General features: G+C 38.0%; 1 protein-coding gene across 35 annotated transcripts in view; it reads left to right on the top strand.

Annotated features, from left to right (window-relative positions):
- KCNMA1 (potassium calcium-activated channel subfamily M alpha 1) overlaps nt 1-23,680 on the top strand; it is a 427,072-nt gene that overhangs the window by 104,568 nt on the left and 298,824 nt on the right. For all 35 annotated transcript variants that reach the window (XM_054072172.1, XM_054072163.1, XM_054072142.1 and 32 more), the window contains exon 2: nt 19,785-19,949. In XM_054072172.1, the coding sequence (XP_053928147.1) occupies nt 19,785-19,949 (165 nt within the window). The remainder of the gene's footprint in view (nt 1-19,784; nt 19,950-23,680) is intronic.

Genomic DNA, 23,680 nt, shown 5'->3' with positions numbered 1-23,680 from the left:
TGAAATGGCTCCTTAGTGTTTTCCCATGTTATTAAGACATTCTTTATTGCCCCTTCACAGACCCTAGCATTTTTAGGTGTTGTTAAGTGGAACAGCAATGCTAGCTGCAAAGGAAAAAAGCCCCAATCGAACAACAAAAACAACACCACAAAACACCCAAATAAAACCCTTTTGTTCATTAACTTCTAAATATTGAATGAGTACTATTTGAGTTCAGTGAACCAAATCTCAGTGTCTGTAATTCAATCGGATGTCGATGCATTGTATTCTTCATCTAATCCAGCAGCAGTAAAAAACGAAGTCTAGAAAATATAAAGAATATTTGAATAGAATAATAATAATGAAAGTTAAGAATCTTAACTGCCACAATAAGAGTTTAAGGATGTGTGTAATGTGATGTTCGTAGAGCTGTTCTCCCAGGCGTGTTGATTTCAAGAAACGTGAAAGTACTCAGTTGTAGAGCTTCCATGAAGAGCCTTCTCTGTTTTATAAACATAGTTTCCGAAAGTGTTGCTGCTAAATATTAAATGAATTGCTATCAAAGGACTGTTTGGAAATTTCCACCTTTTATGTGTTGCTGTTAACTTAGTTATTGTTAAAGAAGCTCTTGGTATTGTTTGAATGCTAGAGTAATGCTTCAAAAATGCTCAAGGAGGTTTTTAGGTTTCCATGGTTAAACAGTGCTTTCCTTGGCATGTATTAAGGATTGAGCATATTGGCTTTCTTTTTGCAATCCATGGTTAGCATGCTCAACTGTTTTACAGTACTGGCTAACAGAGTGGTAGTTCAGTTTTAGTGCTGGGTTTTAGCAAAGCTGAGGCATAAGCTTTTATGGGATCTGAACATCAAGAGAACATAGTACATGGAAGTGTTTGGTGGTCCTCATTATTGTCTTTAGACTAATATTCCCCTCTTAGTCTTTTTGGTAGCCTACAGAGTGATACACAAACTGCTTTTTGTATAGTTCTCAGGCAGTTAGCTGGCTTCGTAAAATTAAGAGAGGATGTTGCTTTTGTAGACCTCACAAGTCTTTGACGAGAAATGTTGCAGTGCTCTGTATTTAATTGTAAATTAGTATCACAGAATGGTTTGGGTTGGAAGGGACCTTAAATCCCACCCAACTCCAAGCCCCCTGCTGTGGGTAGAGACACCTCGCACTGGATCAGGTTGCTTCAAGCCCCATCCAACCTGGTTTTGAACGTATCCAGGGGTGGGGCAGCCATGACTTCTCTGGGCAGCCTATGCCAGTGCCTCACAACTCTCCCAGGAAAACATTTCTTCCTAAGATCTCATCTAAATCTGCCTTCCTGCTTTCTAGAACTCTATATGGAAAAGTAAATTCATCTTTGGAATGCAGTGTTTTTATTCTCTCATTTGTGAGGCTGAATTTATTTTCTTCACAGACTGTAGGAACAGTTCTCTGGATAGAAGAAGAATAAACTTCAGTCTTTGGCATGGCAGGCAAGAATCCTGCCTCTCACAGGAGTTTCTTCAAGAGCAACTGAAATAGCAGTTTCATTTTTTTGACAGAGAATACTTTCGGGTGCATGTATCCTAAAAGTGTGAAATTAATCCCCTCATAGCGAGAACAAGTTTTTCTTGGGCTTAGAGTTCTAGGATTTGTGTGTGGATGAAGCTCTGGTTCTGGCTTTGTGCAGTTTTGCTGTCTCTGGGAGCTGTCCATCTGCTCTCGTTTTATTACATTCAACCACTGAGTTGCTGGTAGCAGACCCAAGGAATTAATCAAAGAATTAAATTGGTAATCTGTTTTCTAAATGGTGACTCTGCTTCAGGGATTCTTACGATGAGACAACGCCTTACAAAAACACTGCCAAAACTTGGTTAGCAACCAGCTCGAATTTAACTAGACTTGTTTTCGCTTTCTTCTTTAAGGAAGGGTGGGAAATGAAGACATGGGCAAAACTTACAGTTTCTTCAGAAGCAGAGTGAAGGTGGATACACGAGCAAAAGTGACATACTTTTGGCCTGCTATAGCTTCACTTGTGCTCTATGTAAAGACGTTTATTTAAAGTAAAATCCCCACCTCTTGGACAGCCCAGCCATTCTTCAATTAAAATATTGATCTTTATTCTTGTTTGCTCTGGTAGCCATCTGTCAGCCTTTGAAGTAAGAAAGGACAAAGCTGCCAAGTTATGTGTAATAAAAACTGGTGAGAGTAGTGAAAGCCTTCCATGTAGTTTGTAATAAAATTTATTTAAATCTTTTAAATAGGTGCTCTTTTTTTGTAAGTAGCTAACTCTGTTTTGGGTAATCTTTTTCTTTTCTGTCCTTTGAAAATGAAATCTCTCTGGATCTGGATTTAGTTATAGAACTCTTGAACACACTTATGGAAAACCAGAGACACTTAATTTTCATTCATCTTGCAGAAGTACCATGGGCTAATGGTCACTGTTTAGCAGTGGTTCCAGAACTGCAGGTATTACTTTTATAATTAGAAGATATATTTGTGTTCCCAGACTAAATCTGTAGAACTAAGTGAGTTTCATGACTGATCTGTGGCCATAAAGCAGTGGATGCTTCCTAATCTGAATTATTTTGGCTCTGAAAGACACCAGCGAAAAAAATATACCAATTCCTTTGTGAAATACCGGAACTGAACAAGCTGAACAATACAAGTTCTGTATGGCCTGATGATGTTTCTTTTTAACCAGGGAAAAGGACTAAGCTGTCAGCAGGATAGATAGTTTTCAATTTGTCTTCATAGTGCAGTGGACAAAGTTGAAATGCAACTGTTTGTAATGGTTTCTTTGCAAAGAAGCAAGTAAATCAGAGCGCGGCTGATTTTCCTGTGGTAGAGCTTGGGTGTATATTTTACCCTTGGTGTGTGTGTGTATATATATATATATATGTATATATATATATACGCACCCCCCCCTCTAGTGAACCTTTTGGGATGTATCACGTGAGATTGTGCAATAATCTTTCTGCTACTGGAGCAACTGCAGTTTTACTCATTCTGTACGTGCCACATGGGAAAACCCTTTTGAGATTATGCTTGTATAGCGCTGCTAAATATCAGTTGTGAGTGGTTTTGGAATATAATAAAATATGCATGGTAAAAAGAACTATGGCAGCTGTTGGATCAGATACAACATAGGTAAGGAAAAGGTTATTTATAGAGCCATATGCTTTGTCTTGTCCTGGAGGGAATGTGTCTTTATACCTTCTGGCTTAGATCCTCAGTTCTTATGAATCGTATACCTTTATTGTCTGGGTCACTGATTTGGAATTTCTTTAGTTAAAAAAAAAAAAAAAAACCAAAACCAAGGCAGCCAAACAAAACGCTCCTATTTTATTGTACTGGTAATTGTGTTGCTACCCTATATATTCTAATAATCAGAATTTTAACTTCAATTAGATCACCTGGGAGTCACCCGATGGCAATGTTTTATCGTCATAACATAAACAAAGCCCGTAACTTAACAAGCCGCGTTCTGATTGCAAAGAGAGATAGGAAGAGCAGGATGCATTGACACTATGCTCTAGAGAGAAGTATGCATCTTTTCATCAAAGTAAAAGCATTTTTCATTTCAGGAAGCTGTATTCAGTCCTTCAGGGACCTCTGCAGATTTTATAGATTCATAGGAGTTTGTGGGAGATTGAGATTTATCAGAGGTAATGTTTGTATATCTGAATGTATTTGGACAAAAATGCTGGTAACATAAGCAAATCTGTTTTCTGAGATAGTTTTGTCACAACATGGATGTTTATGTCTGCAGGTAATTGGAGAGACCCTTAAACAGCTTTAGGGTCTCTCAAGGAATTAAATTCTAATATCAGTGTGTAAATAATCTATGCTAGAATCTCTCTTCATACAAAAGAGTATCATGGCGTTTTGGGGGGCAGGAATCTTTGGTACGAGCACTCTTAGCAAGCCTGGTGGATTCAACAGGAATATCTTCTCAAAATCAGTCAGCTCATGTTTGTGTAGTCATCATTTACCAAATATGGAAGGTGTTTTACTAATGTCAGGATTAATAGAAGTCATAGGGCAATTTTTGTAACAATGTTTTTAATTTTCTTGATGCAATGGTTTATCACTTGAGCCAGCAATGTGCCCTTGCGGCCAAGAAGGCCAAAGGGTATCCTGGAATGTGTTAAGAAGAGTGTGGCCATCAGGGCGAGGAAGGTTCTCCTCTCCCTCTGCTCCACCTTAGTGAGGCCTCAGCTGGAGTCCTGTGTCCCGTGCTGGGCTCCCCATCTCAGGAAAGACAACGAACTACTGGAAACAGTCCAGGGGAGGCCACAGAGGTGATAGGAGGACTGGAGCATCTCTTACGAGGAGAGGCTGGGAGACCTGGGTCTGTGTAGCCTGGAGAAGAGAACACAGAAAGAGGGGATTTGATCAATGCTGATCGGTATTTAAAGGATGCAGGTCAGGAGGATGGGGCCAAACTGTTTTCAGTGGTGCCCAGCAACAGGACAAAGGGCAGTGAGCAGGAACTGGAACACAGGCAGTTCCACCTGAACATGAGAAAAAAGTTTTCCTCTGAGGGTGATGGAGCACTGGAACCCACTGCCCAGAGATGCTGTGGAGTCTCCTTCTCTGGAGATACTCAAAACTTGCCTGGATGGGATCCTGTGCAACTGGCTGTAGCGGGGGGTTTGGCCTGGATGATTCAATAGGTCCTGTCCAACGTTGACCATTCTGAGATTCTGCAATCGTAATCTGAACAGCTGGCAATGGCATCAACTAAATTCTCTTGTCAGGTTTGTGCGTTATATTTGTGATTCATTTCAGTGGGTGAGAGCGTTGTCAAGCATAGTTCATGTATCAGGACTTTTAGAAATGCCTGAATAGTGTGTGGTGTGTGTGTACATTGAGAGCGAGTTAATTGTAAATACAAAGATGCAACCCTAAACTCCTGCTGAGGAAATGAGGAACAGTTTTGGCACAGGGACCCAAGACTTGCATGCAACTTGTATTTAGTTCTAACTTACTTTTTCTGTTAAGTATTCCTTTTATTTTTAGACTTTTCTGCTGTTTTGCTCCAACCATCTCATAAACAGGCTACCTCACAACAGTTTGAATCTGGCTTCCAACAGGGCTGACATTCTCATAATTGATATGCCTGTGTTGATGAAAAATTTCCCCTCCTTGGATTCCAGCAGAACTTGCTGATTACAAGGAGTACAGAGCACAGCAGAAAATCATACATTTTTAAAAATGTATTTTTTTTTGTGACTGATGATCATTTTGCTAAATATCACTGTTGGTAGGTCTCTGAGTAATGATAGCATTCTTCTGAGCTCCAGATGCCACCATCGCTGGGATGCCCTCTCGAAGACATCAGGAAGCAGACTCAAAGCTGTATTTGAATAATCTTGAGTTAATTGCAAGAAATTGGCCCTTCTATTCATATGAATTAATTGTTAGGATGGCCTTTGCAGTGTTTTGGTGATTAGGAGCAAGATTTGTGTTCACACCTCAGATAGTCCCCTTTCTGCAAGGTGAAGTGAGTTATGGAGCTAGGAATTTCACTTGTGGTGGGAAGCTTGCCCTGCTTCAACCAGAAATTTGTGGGGATTGTTTAATTCTATTTTCCTCCATTCTTCCAGCTATATTTGAGCCAATCTTAAAGTTTTTTTTAAGTACCTTTTGAAAATGAGGGTTAAGCTGAACTGAATAGAATTTTGAAAGCACTATATGAAAATGAATGCTGTGCGTAGCCTTTTGTTTAAAAAGGTAGTTATGCTTCAGATTGTTTTTAAATGTAGTGTGAAATAATGACAATTCCTGGAAGAAATTAAACTGAAAACTGAAATATTTTGTGTACGTTCTATATAGCGACTATTTTAAACTTCATAGAAAATAAATTATACATGATTTTATTAGTGATTCTAAGGGACAAGTTCAAGTCTCATTCACTGTGACTTTCTGTCAAGTCATGAAGACTTCTAAGCCAATAACTCTGCATCGGAGTTTTATTCCAAAAGCAATGTTCAGTATTGATATTAAATGTATTAAAAACGTAACTTCACCACATAAACTAAAACCACGTGGATACTCAACTGTGAGGATCCTTGTAGAGCTCAAGTTTCCTTTTATGACAGTATTGGAAATTATTACATTTTATGCCTAAATTTAGCACGCAACACAGGTTTTTTTAGAATCTATAATGAAACAGACTCCAAGTAAATTCCATACTGATAAAAATCTAAATTTGACTTTATGTAATTTTCAGAAATCTGTTTTTTTTCCCTAACTCCTCTAAACTGCGTATCAGCAAATTGTGTCTGAATATTTGTTTCAGCAATTGCTGTATGTTTGGTTGTAAAAGTAAACAGTAAAAACAATGCAACTTTCGTCCTCCTTCTGGAGTCTGATTACTGTATCTGGTAGCTCTTATTATTCCAGTGTCCCAGTTGCAGTAGCCTTGCCAAAGACACTACTGGGTTTTGACCCTGCCTACTGGTATTTTTATATTATAATCATATTTTTATTTTGCTCTAGCAACAAATATCTTTCCAGTAAGCTGGAAGGCTGTGTAACCATTTTGGTAATTCACTTATGTCCTCCTGTGAATGCTGTATTTAGTTAAATCATAACCTCAGTGCCCGCTGGACCATAGTATGATTCCTGCTGTCAGTCTTGCTTTCAGTTTTTGGCTCCTTCCGTGGCTTAGTATTGGCTCCTACAAGACATGAGCATTAACAAAAACATCTGCTGTCCCCGGGTGGCTGATGGTGTTTCATCCAGAAGGATGTATGCTGCTGTTGATCATCTTTTCAGTACTTGGTGCCACCACAATTAATGGCAATAGCAGAAGATGCTCAGAAAGAAAGTAGAGGCTGAGCCAAACTTGCAGACACAGAATGACAAACTGTTATAGATGGAATTGGGAGGGGGCAGGGGAAAAAAAAAAAAAAGAAAACCTTAAAAACCCTCACCCGATGCAGATAGCAAGTACAAAATTAAGAAGGGTGATACCTTCCTGTCTCCTGAATGAATGGCTTAGATAATAAATCTTGTGTCAGCTTTTTTTTTTATTTTGTTACTAAACAACGTCTACTGAGGTAATGGAAACTCGGAGGTTTCTTTCCCCATCTACTACTGTGTTAGGATAAACCTAGGATCAGAGATCTTGAGTGTATAAGGAGAGAAGGGTTAGAAGGGTTTAAGAAAGGTTAGTTTTCGAAAAAAGCTGATTTAGACTGAAGATTAGAACTTTATTCATAGACTATCTCAAGTTGGAAGAGACCCGTAAGGATCACTGAGTCCAGCTCCCTGCTTCTTGCAGGACTACCTAAAACTAAATCATACGACAAAGAGCATTGTGCAGAAGCTCCGTGAACTCAGACAGGTTTGGTGCTGTGACCGCTTCTTTGGGGAGCCTATTCCAGTGACTAACCACCTTCCCCCCCAAAAAACCCTTTTCCTAATGTCCTGTCTGAACTTCCCTTGACACAGCTTCATTCCATTCCCCTGTGTCCTATCCCTGATTGCTGGAGAGAGGAGATCAGCCCATTCGCCTCCGCTGCCACACTTTAGGAAATTGTAAACTGTGATGAGCTCACCCTTCAGCCTTCTCTTTTCCAAGCTGAACAAGCCAAGTGACCTCAGTCACTCCTCATAAATCTTGCCCTCAAGACCTTTCACCATCTTGGCTGCTCTCCTCTTAACACTCATACAGTTTGCTGTCTTTCTTGTATTGAGGCATCCAAAACAGCCCACAGTGCTCGAGGTGGGGACGCACCAGTGCAGTGCGGGGTGGGACAGTCGCCTCAACTGGCTCGTGATGCTGTGCTTGCTGCATCCCAGGACATGGTTGGCCTCTATGGGTGCTAGGGCACACTGCTGAGATTCACTCTCAACTTGACATCAACACAAACTAGAAAATAAAGCTGATCTTACACTTCATGGTTTTTTTTCTGGTTTCCATGAGCTGAATCTGAAAAAGAGATTTCATGGAATAGAATCGTAGAATGTCCCGAGTTGGAAAGGATTCACAAGAATTGTCAACTTCTGTCCCTGCATTCAACCCCGGCATTCCCATCACCCAATTTTATTTCTCAAAATGTGTGTCTCAAATGCTTTCTTTAGTTATATGTGTTACTTCAGTGCGTTGTTACTGAGTAAACTAGAGTCAGGGATTTGGAAGATCTAAATTATATACAGATATACTGGTTGGTTCTTTACTAGAGCTTAATTAAACCCTTTTAAGAAGTAATAAAGGTAAATTTTCTTACTTCATGTGTTACTGGGATGGGATTGTCAGTGAATCAATGTCAATGAATAAATTATGGGGGGCACCTGCATCTTGGGGAGCTGTGTGAAGTAATTATGCAGTGCTGTAAATGGAGAAAGAGCCTAAAGTTTGAAGCTGATGAGTAGGCTCTGTGAAACACAGCTTGTGAGTAGTGTGAAGTATGGCAGTCTGCTTTGATGAGCTTTTTGATCTTTATGCCACCGTGAACTCTTTTACCAGAATAATTTATGTAAAATTCAAAAGGGAAAAATAGAGTTCTAGGCCCTGTAATAAAGTTACCAGATTGTCATAAAATTGCAAGATGTAAACAGAGGGCATAGTTGATTTCCTCTCTTTTCAAGACTGAAATTTCTGTAGTAGCAGTAACTTCTTTACTGATCATTGTCAACTTCTTCTGCTCCCTTGAAGGCTGAGGGAATTAAAACTGAATACTCTGTGATGATTTAACAGTTGTTATGCTTTAATGTCTTTTTCTACTATTACTCAATCTTTGAAAAAGAGCTAAAATTTACATTGGCCTATTCTCTCCCCTCTGTTAGTTCTTTTTCCTGATGGGTAGATAATAACTGCTTGCTGTACCATGCATAATTTATAGACAGTGTGAATATTCAGAGGTAGCATGTTTTTGTGACAGATGCGGTATTTGCTGGTTTAATGAATCTTGAAGCCAAAACCTGCAGACTAATGACAGAGGACGATGTCTGCCTTTAAGTTCTCACCTGCCCTTTGTTACTAATCTAGCTTGGCTGGGGCTGTTTCTAACAATTTGATCCTCTGAGCAACTTCAAAGAGTTGCTGTTCTCATTTAGAGCATGACCTGTTGGAGTCAGAGCTTCATCTACAAGTTTTGGTACAGGCAGATTGAATCCTGCCATGAGCAAGAAGACTTAGATATAATTCTTTGTGTTACGAGAGCCAAGAATTGATGCCATGTATCTTTATTTTCCAGTAGTCCAACTTCTGATTGCTTATAAAGGCTGTGTTCAATGTCACAGTCATGCATCAATTCCTAGCACTGCATCACTGGTACCCTCGCACAAGGAGGAAATGATCTCTGTGCCTGTTTAAGTTATTCCTGTGCTTTAAAATGATGGTGAACAAAGTCAAAGAGAATTCACTGAGCTTGTTTCATTCTGTATGGCAGAAATGAAAATTAATGGAGCTGTAGTATGCAAATCAAACAAAAATTTAGCTTGCTTCTCTGCCTTAGATTTCAGTTCGTATCTGTGAATTTGCAGGATCTGTTTATGTTTCTTTGCATCATACAATACTAGCTGCTGCATTCGCAGTCTATGGGTACTGACTCTGGATCATTTGGGTGCTGGTATTTGCTATCTGGGATGTGAAGCAAAATAATATGTTACCTAAAAGAAACTTATCTACAAGGAAGTTTTCTTCTTCTAAGTTCAAAAAACTTTAGTCTAATTAATCATTTATGCAGGGGAGTCACGAGGTTCAGATTACACTAAATTGGTTTTCATAGAAGTGGATAACGAATGAGGTCATAGCTACTTAGTTGAATAATAGCATTTACAATGCGACATAACTGGTCCTTTTGGGAGAAATGTTTAGTTTAACATAATTATTTCAAACTAATCATTGAAATTGTTACTTTACAACTAAATCTGCATTTTTCTGTAATTTTGAAAGCGAGAGCCGTGTATCTTTCCTCCAGATTCCTGTATAATTATGTGCTCTTTGACTGTCTTGCTGTGCCTTCCCCCCACCCCCAAGTTCATTCAGTCTGAATGCTGCATTACACTCTACAATAATCTCTGAGGCGAGAAATGTTGTGTGCTATTAAATATTTTTAGTTTCTCATTGACTGACCTGCTGCTCTTCAAATATTTATGTACTGCACATGAGAACTTAATTTTCTGCGTCAGTAAAGGCTTAGACATGGCTTTATATCTTGCAGAGACCTGCCTTTAATTCATTGTGATTTCCTTTATAGTCTTAATACAATAAGTATAAATATTATATACTACCCTTGAATCAAAAAAAGGCCTTAGAGATGACCAGTTTGGCAGATAATAGAATGTTTCTCTGGCATTCTTCAAATCATTATTGATTCATGTGTATTACAATATTACCAAATAGTTGTATTTTTGACTCTTGTGTTTTATTTTGTCCCGTGCTTCCTCCTTCATCTTTTGTTCTGTTACCTCTAAAATCTTCTGAAAAATTGTAGATCTCTTTGTAAAAATCTAAATGTGAATAAATTCTGTTTGACAGGCTCAGCATCCAGGAAGGAAGGTTGCCTATACTTATGTAATTAATAATTGGCTATTTCAAATAAAATAAAGAGGCCATTCCCTCCCATGTGAAAATGCTTGATTTGAATCAAATGAAGACCTGCAATTCCTGTCACCCAGTTTTCTAGGGTATTCTGTTGTTGAAGGAAGTGAGTAGTTAATTCCATCATGTAAGGATGAAGTAGTTTCGGCGTAGTTATGGTACATTATGCTTTCAGATTCTGCCAGCTGTGTAATGTTTTTCCTAATCCGTGGAGTCTTTGTGGTTTTTGGAGAAGTGCTTTTGAGCACCAGTTTGAGTGTTAGCTGCACTAGTTGCCTTATCTGTAATACAGAGAAGAGAGGGATAATTCCCTTCTACAATCCAGTCCAAATCTCCTTCTCTCTGATAGCATAAGCAAGCGTTATGAATTTAATATAATGAGTAGGTAATAGGTAAATTGCTGATAGGTAAAAGCCTCCTCTTCTGTAATTGAGCAGATGGAGAAAAGCATGCAACTGAAAAGATACTGTGGAGCTTAATTTCACTGACAAAGCAGTGTGATACTCTTTATACATTAGATTTGTTTATATCTTTCAATGAAGTAAACCGACTATGTGAACCCTTTAATGACCTATTTTAATGTTGAGTACTTCTGGCAGAGAATGCTTTTTTCAACAGTTTTATTTCAGCTTCTACAATGTAATTAGTTGGTAAAAGCTGCTCTCTCAACATAGATCATATAGATCATAAAATATTTACTGACAGTTTTTGTCTTAAAATTAGGCAGAATCAAATATGTTCAAAGTATTTTTCATTCTTTCATGGTACTAAAACCAGGAGATTATTGAAAACCTTGGCTTAGAGTTGTGTATTACTTAATGTTCACAACAACAACAAAATTACAAGCAATCAGCTGAAGTACTTCCTGTAATCACAATAATCAAGTTAGGTAATTTCCCCACTGTTTATGACTTTTTTTCTCATTTCTTAAGACCTTTCTTACATTCATGAGGTCCTTTGAGAGTTTTGGATTGAAATTACTCATGAGTGTTACAAAAACATGTTAAATATAAAGGCAGTAAGTGAAACGTATTTTTCATTGGTTGTAACAAGTGTACTTTGAATTACTGATATTTAAAAGGTTTTATAATCTATGGATTTTAGTCAATAGAATGTAGATAATTTGGCAGTGTTCATTTAGTGATAATGTCTGTATCAGTTTTATTTTCAATTGTATGCTTTCTTCAATTTGCCTTTTATTAGGTGGGATGAAACAAAAAGAGGATGACAGAAAGTATCATAGAATCATTTGGGTACATACACCTTTCTCTAGGCTTTTCCATTAAGGATTCTTTCCCTTTCTAGAGTTTATGTAATTAGATCCCTTTTGATGTAGCTTCATGTATTTTTACAAGTTTAGTTTCCATCGTATTTAATTTTACTGACCTGGCACTATGAAGTTCTTTTTAAAATATGTTTGATTTCTGTCTCACATTTGAACCACAGAAAAGCCAGTTAAAGGCTAATATTCTGTCATGCATAGTGTAATTGTGTGATCTGCCTAGTGTACCTATTTCTATCGTATGTGGGAACCATAGAATAATGATACGTCTCCTTTGATTTAAAGTTAGTGTTCTCATTAATAAAATGAAATGCTTGTTTTGCCCTTTTGTCTGCTACTTCGTAATTGAACAGGGTCTTTAGGGAATATTTTAATGTGATAATAATTCGGTCTTTGTACAGGAAATTAATAAGAAATGCTCTGTTGACTACAAAAAAGGAGAATAGAGTTATGAATATAAACTGGACATTAGTTGGAGAATTTTTGAAATATTTTCAGTGAATATTCCTAACTTGTACATCTTGGACTTGTCATGTCTTTATTTTTTTTTTGTATTGCAGACAGTAAGTTGACTTGTTAAGTAGTTTTATGACAAGTTCACTAGTTATTTATTTCTATAAATGTGGTCTGATACACGATCAGGGGTAAAAAGGGGGAAGTTTTTAGCTGCAAGAATCATTCTCTCCTTCTGTCAGCCTCTTTCATTATGTGTGATTTTAAAACGATTGTTGGATGGTCATATTGTGCAGTCCTATATTTTTCTTCTCTTTACTCTTCTATAGCATTAGTGGGCACTGGCTTGATCATGTTTTTTTACTTTCCTGGTCTCATTATTAATACTATGCTTTTTTTTGTTTCACTACAATGCCTGGAGTTCTTTATTTCTTCCCTTTTCTGCTTCTGATTTATAAGTTGGATTTTCTTGTAACTAGTTCAACAGTCTTTACCAGTACTTTTTTAGTGTGATCCCCTATACTGTATCTGTGTCTACCCTATGCATAATATTGAAATATTTAAAACACTTAAAATGTATTTATCTTGATATGATTATCGTGAAGCAGAAATGACCATTAGTCTTGGTCTAGAGCTGTGAGGTGAAGACATAAAAGACTAAATAATATTCCTGAGAACTTTAAAAATTTGGTGGCAGAACGGAGGCTTCAGCGTGTCTCCTAGTTCTTAGGCTAAGTATGGAATTCACTCGGCCACCTTTCCAATTATTCAGATATACTGTTTTACATCAATAACACCTCCGTTATTGTTCACCTCCATCAATGTGTGGAAACTGTTAAGCTTTAAACTGAATATTTTTGTGTTTTCTTCACATTTCAGATAATGTTGGTGTTTGCTGTTTAGTATTTTTAAGCAGACCCACGCTCAGGACCCTGTTGTTTGGCAGACTCTTACGCTGTTTGCAGGCTCATGGAACACTATTTTACTCATCTAGTTTCCATTGCCTCTCAGGTCAAGGTTTTAGAATAAATGCTTCTAGTGCAGCAGTTTGTCCGTCAAAACAGTGACATGAAAAGGGGATTTCATACAAGTAACCCATACAAAATATGAAGGGCACAGAACAAAAAACAGTCGGGATTACTGAGGCTATTCACAAATACAAAAGAGAAGCTGGTCGCTGGAAAAAAGAGAAGCATTTATTTGGTCTTGTAACCTAGCCTCTTCACAGTCATGGCTTTTTTTTTGGTCAGTACAAAAAGTTAAGGCTCTGGTGTAAGCTAGAACTAGCCAGGAGCTTCTGAGTATTTCTTCAGGGAGGCAGGAAACAAAAAAGAACAGTTGTTTCACAGAAGTTTATTATCTCAGTCTTAAATGAACAAGAAGAGTTTTGTAATCTATTTTTGGATTGAATTTTTTTGACCTGCCAAATTTGCAAACACCAAATTACATAGCTAGTGAATATTTTATGAGAGGAAAATGCTTGGCTATCTCATCAGCCGTGTTTTCTGCAGATCGTTCTGTTCCCTTTTATTCAGTGAGAGGAATAATGTTTTTCAGGATATCAATAATTAATCCTTTGAAACTAGCCAAGCTGTAGGTACAGTATGATAAGTGAGGTCAATGTAACCTAATATTGAGTAAGAACCTAATATTCAAAGAAATGCTGTGGGTAGGCTGGTTTAGGGGAGTGTCTTGGCTCACATTTAGTTACTTTAGTGTTTGCTTTCTCTTTCCTACAAGCTTGTCTGTTTCAAAGAGGCTTGTAAGTCTCCATACAGCTACTTATTTCTCACATTCCCATTTGTTTTGTTTATCAATATTGCAGTGAAGTCCTGCGTTTGCTAAACTGCAGTTGAATGGGTGAACTGCTTTGAGTTGGGGTTTTTTTGCTGCTTTTTAGCACTGGATGAACCGGTGCTTCGTGACTATTAAGGTGAAGACTACGGGTGGTAACTAGATCTGATGGAGAACATCTGCTGTGGGAATCCATTCAGTAGGTACCTGGTGTCTTGACATTCACTGTGTGTTGCCCAGCTGCTGAGAATGCAGCATTATGTTATTGTTTTGTATAAATTAAAGACTCCTGTTTGGAATTACCAAAATGATGAGAGAATGTATCTAAGGACATGTAATTGAATTACTAGTAGAAGTCTAATAACTTTAAACTCAGTGTTTTAAAAGTCTGCCTAACAAAGAAAAATAGTCTGATATGCAAAATTATTTCTCCTCACGTAGCATCTGTTGGTAGCTTGGGAGAAACAGGTGAATGAAGAGGAAAGGAACATAAACGTAGATTTCCAATGCATAAGACTGGCCAGTATGAAAATGTTGTTCATCTAATATAAAACATTTCTTAAAATGCAGGCTCCAGATGTGCAGTGCTGTTAATTGAGGAGCAGTTAGCGGGGATAAAACTGCAAGTTTCCCTAAGCTCTGTTATTACTGTATAACTTAAAGCAGGTCCAGCTGCTGTTCTGTCAGGCCCTTTCTTATCTCATGTTCTCTAGGATGGAATTCCAAGGCTTGCCCTGTCCGTATGAATGTTTTTAAACATCTGCATAAACTGAGCATACTGCTTCCTCTTGTGTGATATAGGCATGACTTGATGTCCTGTATTCTCGTTACAGTTGATACTTATGACTTTTCTGTGCTTTCCGTACTAGTTAAATGTTAGATGTGCACTAATATCAGAAGTCTTTTTCTTTGTTTGACCAGATTTTAAGGCAGTTGTTCTTTCTCGTATTACTTGCTTGTTTCCTATGTTTTTTAACATATCTTAATAAAGGACTAAGCTTTTTTTCAGTACCAATACTTCAAAGAGTGCTTATCCGGTTGCCTTTACAGTGTCTTGTCTTCTTAGGGCTTCAAAAAGGGCAGATTATTTTCAGATGATGTTTCAAGTTCTCATAATAATTTTCTGAGTTGAACGTAGTGTCCGTGTATTAGTTCCATGCTTGTACAGGTATTATAGAGAGAGGTCAAGGGTGGCAGGCAGGACTCCATCTTAAAAAATGAAAACATTTTTCAAGTGTTTTTTTTCCTTTTTTGAAGTCTGCTTTCTTAAGATAACTGTCTTTAAGATCTCTGCACTTGGTTAATCTAAATCATTATTTATTGTTGAAAGTGTAAGACAAAGCATTGAAGTTTCCTGTCCAGATCCCTGGCAAACCATTGGTAGAACAGTGAGTCCTGATTCCTGTACACCCCTTCTCATCGTGCATTCTCTTCCATTTTTCCATTAAGTTCAGGTAATATAAATTTCACAAAATATGCTCTTCTCAATCAGCTGGGATGTTTCTGTCATCAAGTAATTAAGATAATGAACGCTTTGTGAAACAACGGTTAAGAAGTGTGGCTAAAGATAGTATTATGTTACTTGTAGCTACTGAACCTGTAAATAATTAAACATTTACTGTCACTGTCAGGTTATTGTTTTAAGCACCTTTTTCAGGTGATGGTGGTTAGTCAATGCTTTGATGTGAAGAAACAGCAATGGAACAGGACTACAGTTAATAACAGGATTGATTTGTACACAGTGTAAATGAAAGCAGCTTTGAATCTTCCTTAGTGATCTCTGCACAATTGCATAATGACTTGGGAATAAACTTTTCTTAGTACTGAATTGCCGATAAAGTAAACTAAGAAGCTAGCCGTGTAGATGAAAACTATAAAATATTCTAACTGAATACAGATATTACAGAACAACAACTAATAAACACATTAATTATAGCTGCAATAGTGGCAAGAGTTAGGCTTGGTGCGTAGCTGATGGTGAGACACTATTTCAAATGACACTTGGCAGGGGGTGATTGTTTTAGTTGTATTTTAATTAAGAACTAATACGGGTGGGAGATTTTAACAGAGGTGAAATAAGGATTATAAATGCAGAAATACAGCCATTCAAATGTACTATAGACTTTAATACCTTAGGAGAGTCAGATACAGAATGACTCTGTCACATCTTACTGCTCTATTCTCTTGGCAACCGAAAGTCACTACAGCACAATGAACTGTATTAGGATATTGGAACCTTTTGGAAATATGAAAGCTGCCTTTGTCATTCAGTCAAGTAAATTCTTTACTCTTTTATAGTGTTAGGAAATGTTATTTTTGTAATCTACTGAATAATCATGTCTTTAAAATTCAGTTTGATATATTGATATGAGTGTTTTCAGCATCTTTGGGGTTTTAAATAGGGGATACTATGTGGGAAATCAAGTAAGTTTGTGGTTTCATCCCTGCTCTGCCAATGATACCTCTGGTGAGCGAGTTAGGCACTTAATCACAGTCTCAGTTTCTTATGTGAGAATAAGAGATAATTACACCTCCTTTACTATGGAAATCATAATGATAATATTATTGCATATAAACTTGTACAGAGTATAAAAGCTCACTGTGCTATGCATGGAAGGCCATGCAGTGAAATCTGACCAGTAAGGTTTCCAATCCAAAAGCCAAGCTCTATTCTACAGTTCTGTTCTCTTTTTACAAAAGGCAGATGTACTGGTAGAAATGGCACGTGTAATTTTTAATGAGTCAAGAGCTGTCAGGGCTCTGTGAGGCTGGGGGCTCCTTGGGGTTTGGGGGCATCAGGTACTCCATGGAGCCAGCCGAGGGGTTAGGCTGTGGGTGAGGGTGATGATCAAACCCAGCGAGGTGGCCCTGGGCTGTGCTGAAATGGCGTCCTGGGGCCACAGGCAGAGTTGGGGGAGAGCGGTGAGAACTCTGAGTGCCCCCAGGGCAGTGGAGGTGTGTCTAGGCTGTTTAAATCTCAGTCTTTTGGGTTATTAACAGTTTGTGGTATATACAGCTAGGTTTCTAGTAGACAAGAAAGCTGGAGAGTGGCTCTTTATCATGGAGTGCCAGGACAGGATGAGGGGGAATGGGTTTAAGCAGAAAGAGGGGAGATTTAGGTGAGATATTAAGAAGACGTGTTTTCTTGTGAGGGTGGTGAGGCACTGGCCCAGGTTGCCCACAGAAGCTGTGGCTGCCCCATCCCTGGGAGTGTTCAAGGCCAGGTTGGATGAGGCTTTGAGCAACCTGATCCAGTGGGAGGTGTTTCTGCCCGTGGCAGGGGGGTTGGAACTGGATGGGCTTTAAGGTCTTTTCCAAGCCAAACCATTCTATGATTCTCTTTCCCAATTTATAATCAAAACATTGATGAAGTTCAAGGCATTTCTTTGGGGCTGATCCGTATGGCTCAGTGATGAAATGGGTCACAAATTGTCCCTAGCCAAGCATTTTTCTCCTGTAAATGTCTCGTGCCATACCATACGTCACTGTCCTAAGCAGCGAGCTCATTTCTCTAGATTGTTCTCTCTGTGCATGCAACGCAGTATGCCTCTTTCAATGCTGAGTGCAAAACATCTGATTCACTGTGTCCAAGTTTGTCAGGGAATGAGGTCCAGTTATGCAAATACCAAGTAGATTTTATCTTATGTGTGGTTATTGGCTTAGGAAGTACTGAGTTGCTGTTGTAACTCTGAATAATTTGTTATTATCGATATAGCCACATCCTGCACTGTGCTGTAATTGCTGGTAGGAAGATAGAGCCTGCATCTTGGGAGAGGGGATAACGGAGAAGAATTTGGTTAGCTAATTAAGTTGGAATACTGAGATTCTTTAAAAGCTGCTTTTGGTCTTTATATTACATTTTTAGTGTTGCTCTGTTGGCCTTTGCTGACAGGTTTGGTGCAACTGCTCTATTAGTTCTGCATTTTTAGTACTGTCATTTAACTGGTTATAAGGAAGAAATTTTTTACAATGAGGGTGGTGAAACACTGGCACAGGTTGTGCAGGGGGACAGTGGAGGCCCCAAACCTAGAAACATTCAAGGTCAGGTTGGATGGGGCTTTGAGTAACCTGACTGAGTTGAAGATGTCCCTATTCCCACAGGGGTATTGGACTAGATGACATATAAAAGTCCTTTACAACCTGAAGCATTCTATGGTTCTACTGTTCTCAGGAAGTGTCCTGACCTTTATGACCAGCCCTGTCCTCAAGTCCATCTCATAGCTATGCCCTCTGACCATGATAATGCAGTATTCCTACTGTAGTAATAGTCACTGAACCAGCATCAAATGTCTTTGATTGTGTAACATATATCCCAGAGGGGATTAATGGCAATTGATTTCCTGCTTAGTGGCCTATAGGCAAGTCATCTATAAACAAGATGTTTCAAGCTCTTGGGCTGTGCAGAGTGCTTGAAGCACTAATGTACGTCTGTGGGTGCAGTTCAAGTGCTCAGTACTTGCCTCAGCACTGAGTTTTGCTGCCTCCCCTATGCCTGTTTAGCATAGCCTGTCAAGTATTCAGGAAGTCATTAGTAGTATGTTGTCACCGAAGGCATGCTCATGGCACAGTCGGATACCTTGCATATCTATGTTTTAAACACTGTACAATCCAGGCTGGCTTTTCCTATAATTTCCCTTCATTTTTCTGCAGCATCGGTTGACTGTAGCACATAGGCAGTTACAGAGCGCAATATCCTTGCTGCAGCATCCAGGAGAGACTGATATGAATTCCAATGCCTGTGACTCATCAGTCAGCTTAATGCAGCTGAGGCTTCTCTTTAAATTCCAGCTCTCCATTCCATGAGAGCCACTTACTGACAGAAGAATTCCTGTGATATATTAAAAATTTCCATGGAAACACCAGTTCACTGATAGCATGGCAGCTCCCTGCAGATTCTATATGGTTATTATTGTTCCCCTTACACTTCATAATTATTGTCTTGTTGCATCATGCTTCTCAGTGAAGGTTTACTCAGATAATTGATTCAAGTAATAGTAAATTAAAGTAGTACATAAATTACATGGACACCTAGTACATATTGTTTTGAATGAATATATCAAAAGTTCCTTTGGTGTATGTCTGACAGCTGAGGAGGGGCTCTTGATCAGGGAGTGCAGGTATAGGATGAGGGGGAACCTTTTTAAGCTGGAAGAGGAGAGATTTAAATGAGAGAAGAGGAAGAAATGTTTTTCTGTGAGGGTGGGAAGGCACTGGCCTAGGCTGCCCAAAGAAGTGGTGGCTGCCCCATCCCTTTGACAGTTCATGGCCAGGTTGGATGGGGCTTTGAGCAACGTGATCCAGTGGGAGGTGTCTTTGCCCATGGCAGAGGGTTTGGAACTGGATGATCTTTAAGGTCCCTTTCAACCCAAACCACTCAGTGATTTTATGACTAACTTGTGTATAGGTACATCTGTAATTGCATACATAGCTCTTGACAATTATGCAGCTTATGGGGAAGGAACATAGAGCAAATTTGATGTCAAATATATGTTTTCAATATTTAATTTCAAGGAGAATACTGTTATCTAGCTGTTAGTCAGGTACCTCATAAAACATTTCTATTTCTATTATTTCTAAAGAGAAAGCTGAGCAGGGGCTTAATTTCTTCTAGCAGGAGTCCAGGAAGACTGTTTTGCTTTGTTCTTAGTATTTCTTACCCACGACTGTGTCCTGTCTTTCACTGTCAAATTGCCAAATATTAACTAACCCAAAGGTTTGCTTTGCAGGAAGCCCAGAAGATCAACGGTGGTGGAGATACACAGGCAGATGGGGCCTGCAAACCAACAGATGAGAAAGAGGAGAATGTGGCAGCAGAAGTGGGATGGATGACCTCCGTGAAGGACTGGGCAGGAGTCATGATATCTGCACAGACATTAACTGGCAGAGTACTTGTAAGTTTTCCATGATTTTCTGTATTCTTATTTTAAAGAAAGAAAATCTTAAGAAACACTGTGTCCCAGCATTAGTGAAGGAATTTTGATTGGTTTCTTGCATCTGCACAGAGTCAATCCCCGTTTTATTTTTTGGAAATAGAATAGCAGACTAATTCTCACTTCAAAAGAGAAGTAGAGACAGCAAATAAGAAAATGACTGCCTATTTCAGTCTTCTGGCACCAGGATTTTGAACTGAGTTTAGTAGTTTCACATTACGTGGTAAAATTATAGGCCTATTTTGCCTGAAAGTAAAATTGTGCTAGCAAAAACGGAAACCAACTTGGAAAGTAAGGATATTATTATAAATGTAGATAGCAACTAGATCTATAAAGCAGGGCTGTCTTTGAATTGGCCATGCAGTGGGATTTGTGACACTTTCAATAGACTAGTTATGATTTTGTTATCTTGATCTTTTTCTTTATTAGTGTAGGAGGTCTTTCAAATATGTGAACAGTTATGTATCAAGTAGAGCCACGAATCATATACTGATAATACGTAGTTTAAAGTTCCACTGAAAAGCCTTTGTAACTTTAACTTTATTTGACAATAATTATTTTATAGCTTTGTCAAATCATACTTAATTTCCAAGGGGTTTATGTGGAATCCACTGCTGCAAAAAGTGTCTCCTGTGGCATTCTGATTAGTTTCCTTGTTAGAATGTAAGCAGTCATAAACTAACAGCTGAAGTGATTTCAATCACATTTAAAACTTGCAAGAATCCTAGTGATTCTTTGGAACTAATTTTGGTTAAACCAAAACCAGAATTTGTATCCTTGATTGTTTACTTTGGTTAAGACATTTTTCTGTGAGTCTGTTCTGGTCTAAAGAGTAGGGGAACAGAAGGAAAAGAAGTTGCACTTCCCAGTCAAATCTTTTACAGTGCAAAATTTAGGTGACTCAGTTGTTACTATTCTGTTTATATATTCTGTTCTGTAATATTATTATTTTGATTATTTTTTTCCTAAAAATAACTTCTGCTCATTTGTTTACATTAAATGCTGACTTTATCCATAGCTTGAAAGCATGTTCTGTTGCTGCTTCTAGCATTGCATCTTATATGTTCAATGACATATTGATGACTTCATGAAAACTCGTGTATTGATCTTTTGCATGTTGTCCTGACGTCTTCAGCGTTAAAAATGACAAATCTTAGAGCTATTGATTCTTTTTGCAGTTGAAGTATAGAGGCTAGAAGTTACCCCAAACCGGAGTCCTATGCTACTAGCAATGTGATCAGAAATTGTTGTGTTGGTTTTACTGAGGTATAAGTGAGCACAAATGCAAACCAACAGTCAAGACCAAAACCTAAAATATAAACCACGTTTTACTATATATTTTTATTCAAGATAATGGGAAAACTTACTCAGTTCCGTTTCATGACTTTATTTCTTTTGTGGTCCTTGGCATTTACCATTGTATCTTATGAGGTACAAGTTTATTTCCAGATAATTTTGTAGTCAGGTGGCCAACGTCATTGAGTCAGTTTATTTCTGAGAGTATGTTCATATTCTTGTTAAGGTGTAACAGCAGACACTGTACGCATCTGGGCTCATCAATATGACTAACCATCTGAGAAATAAGTAGCGATATATGGAGTCTGTTTGCTTTGTCCAGTTTAGAAAACAAGATGTGTTTATTTCGATATAGCACTTACCAGTTTCAGGATTTGAATTGATAGAATGTGATTTCTGGAGTACTATTTCCAGTATGAACACTGACTGTTCATTTAACATTTTTACTTTATGGTTATATTGGCTAAAGTTTAACTGCTTCAGTGAACATTTGTGCTAGAGAGAATATTCACATTATTTGTAGATAAAGGATGTAGCAAAGCCAAGTCAATGTTTTCAATATTCCAGTATATTGTTCGAAAACATTATGGCCATCTCATAAATTCCTCCTAACTTACACAGCCTGTTCCTTGATGCAGCTATTATATTTCTGAAAGGAAGTATGGATTTTTTTTTTCCCCCCTGAAGAAAGAACCGATGGCTTTACAGAGCTATGAAATCAAAATTGTATGACATATCTGCAGCTAAAGAAATTATAGTGCATTTTCACCCTATGAGTCTTTACATTAAGATCAATTTTATACATGCAGTGTTTACAAAAAGAGTTTTAAAAGTGGTCCACTGAAAATGGACTTGGAAGAAGAGTTATAACTGATCTCCAGTTCAGCATGATTACCTGAAGGCTGTTGCGTCACTGCTGCTTGGGTTTATTTGACAAGTGAAGGAGATGAGTTAGCAGTGTTGAACACGCATCGGTGTCAAGTGGAGTTTTACTTGTGTTTTCTGCTCATGGGAAAAAACTCTTATTATTCTTAGCCAAACAGTCATTTTCTCCAAAGTGAATGGATGGAATGTCAGGTGCTAGTTGAGAAAAGCAAAACTGAGTATTTTTTGGACCTCTTTGCAGTATGGTCTGTCACCACATCTTTGACAATCTTCTTCAGTAACTTTATAAAACAGCTGCCTAATTTATCAGATGTTTGTCCAGGTGCTTTGTGAGTGTTGGAACAAATATTTATATAGTAGCTGCTCCGATAATTACCTTTTTAATATTTAAACTTTATGGCTGCTGGCAGGTGAAGAAAATAAAGGCCAATATTATGGAAAATACAGGACAGAATTTTTTTTCCTTAAGGTCACAGCTTCACATCTGTGCACTTGTATTACAAAATGGTCATATATTGTTGATGTAAATGTACAGTTTTCCCAATTCTCTTCTGAAATCAAACATTTGTGTTTAAACAATAGGTGCAAATCAGTAGTCAGCCTTTAAAAGGTAGACTGGAAGGCCTTCTTCAAAAATGTAGCTGTAAAAACAGTTGGAAACTTAACATTTTTTTCCGTTAGTTTGAAAATTATTTTGGGGGGGTGAAAAAAATAATTCCAAATCATGTATTCAGTGCATCTGCTGGAAAGTAAAGGATGTTGCTTGTTATTTGTGATCTGGGTCATTGCTGAGACAACTGAGACAGTGAAATGGTTTAATCCCTTCCTGACAAATAAGTGGCTTTGAAATCTTTGAAAGAGCTGATTCCCTTCCACGCTAGCTTGCTTAAAAACATTTAATTCCTTGGTGGTTGCAGGGGAGGAAGGACTTAAAATAAAATAAATAAAAATAAAATTAAAAAAAAGAAATAAAAACCAAAAAAAAGGAAAGATTCTTAGTATCTTCTCATTCTGTTGATGAAGAGGGAAAATTACATTTAAGGACTAAACAGAGAGAGAAGAAACTACGACCTTCCCAAACCTTGAAATATTTGGCTTTTGATTTCAATTAAGTATTTGTTTCAAATGAAAATAAATCAGCCTTTTAAAGTATCTGCAACTTTCTGTAAAACTTAGTTGTGATGGATGTCTGGACCTGCCAGGAGTGTTTGTTATGACTTGTGAAAAAAAAACGCAAACAACTCAAACGAGGCTAGTCATTTAAATTTGGGCAGTATTTTTTAGATGTGTATGTTAGAGGTGAAGAGAGAAATGTGGGTGGTATTATGCAAATCTATCTCTGTACACAGAAAAACTTTTCGCTGGGGAAGTGATTCCCATTGCTGGCAGAATTATCAGTCTTCCTGGCACAAAAGTTTCTCATACTGATGCTGTAATGTGAAAGCCAGTATTGTTTGCACCTATTCTTTTTGACTTTATTGGAGCACAGCAGAATTGGTGCTGCCAGTTTC

This window comes from Cuculus canorus, chromosome 7 (genome assembly GCF_017976375.1).
Source record: "Cuculus canorus isolate bCucCan1 chromosome 7, bCucCan1.pri, whole genome shotgun sequence".
NCBI classification, from domain to species: Eukaryota; Metazoa; Chordata; class Aves; order Cuculiformes; family Cuculidae; genus Cuculus; species Cuculus canorus.
The sequence above is the reverse complement of the archived record's forward strand: the minus strand, read 5'-3'. Positions and strand labels throughout refer to the sequence as shown.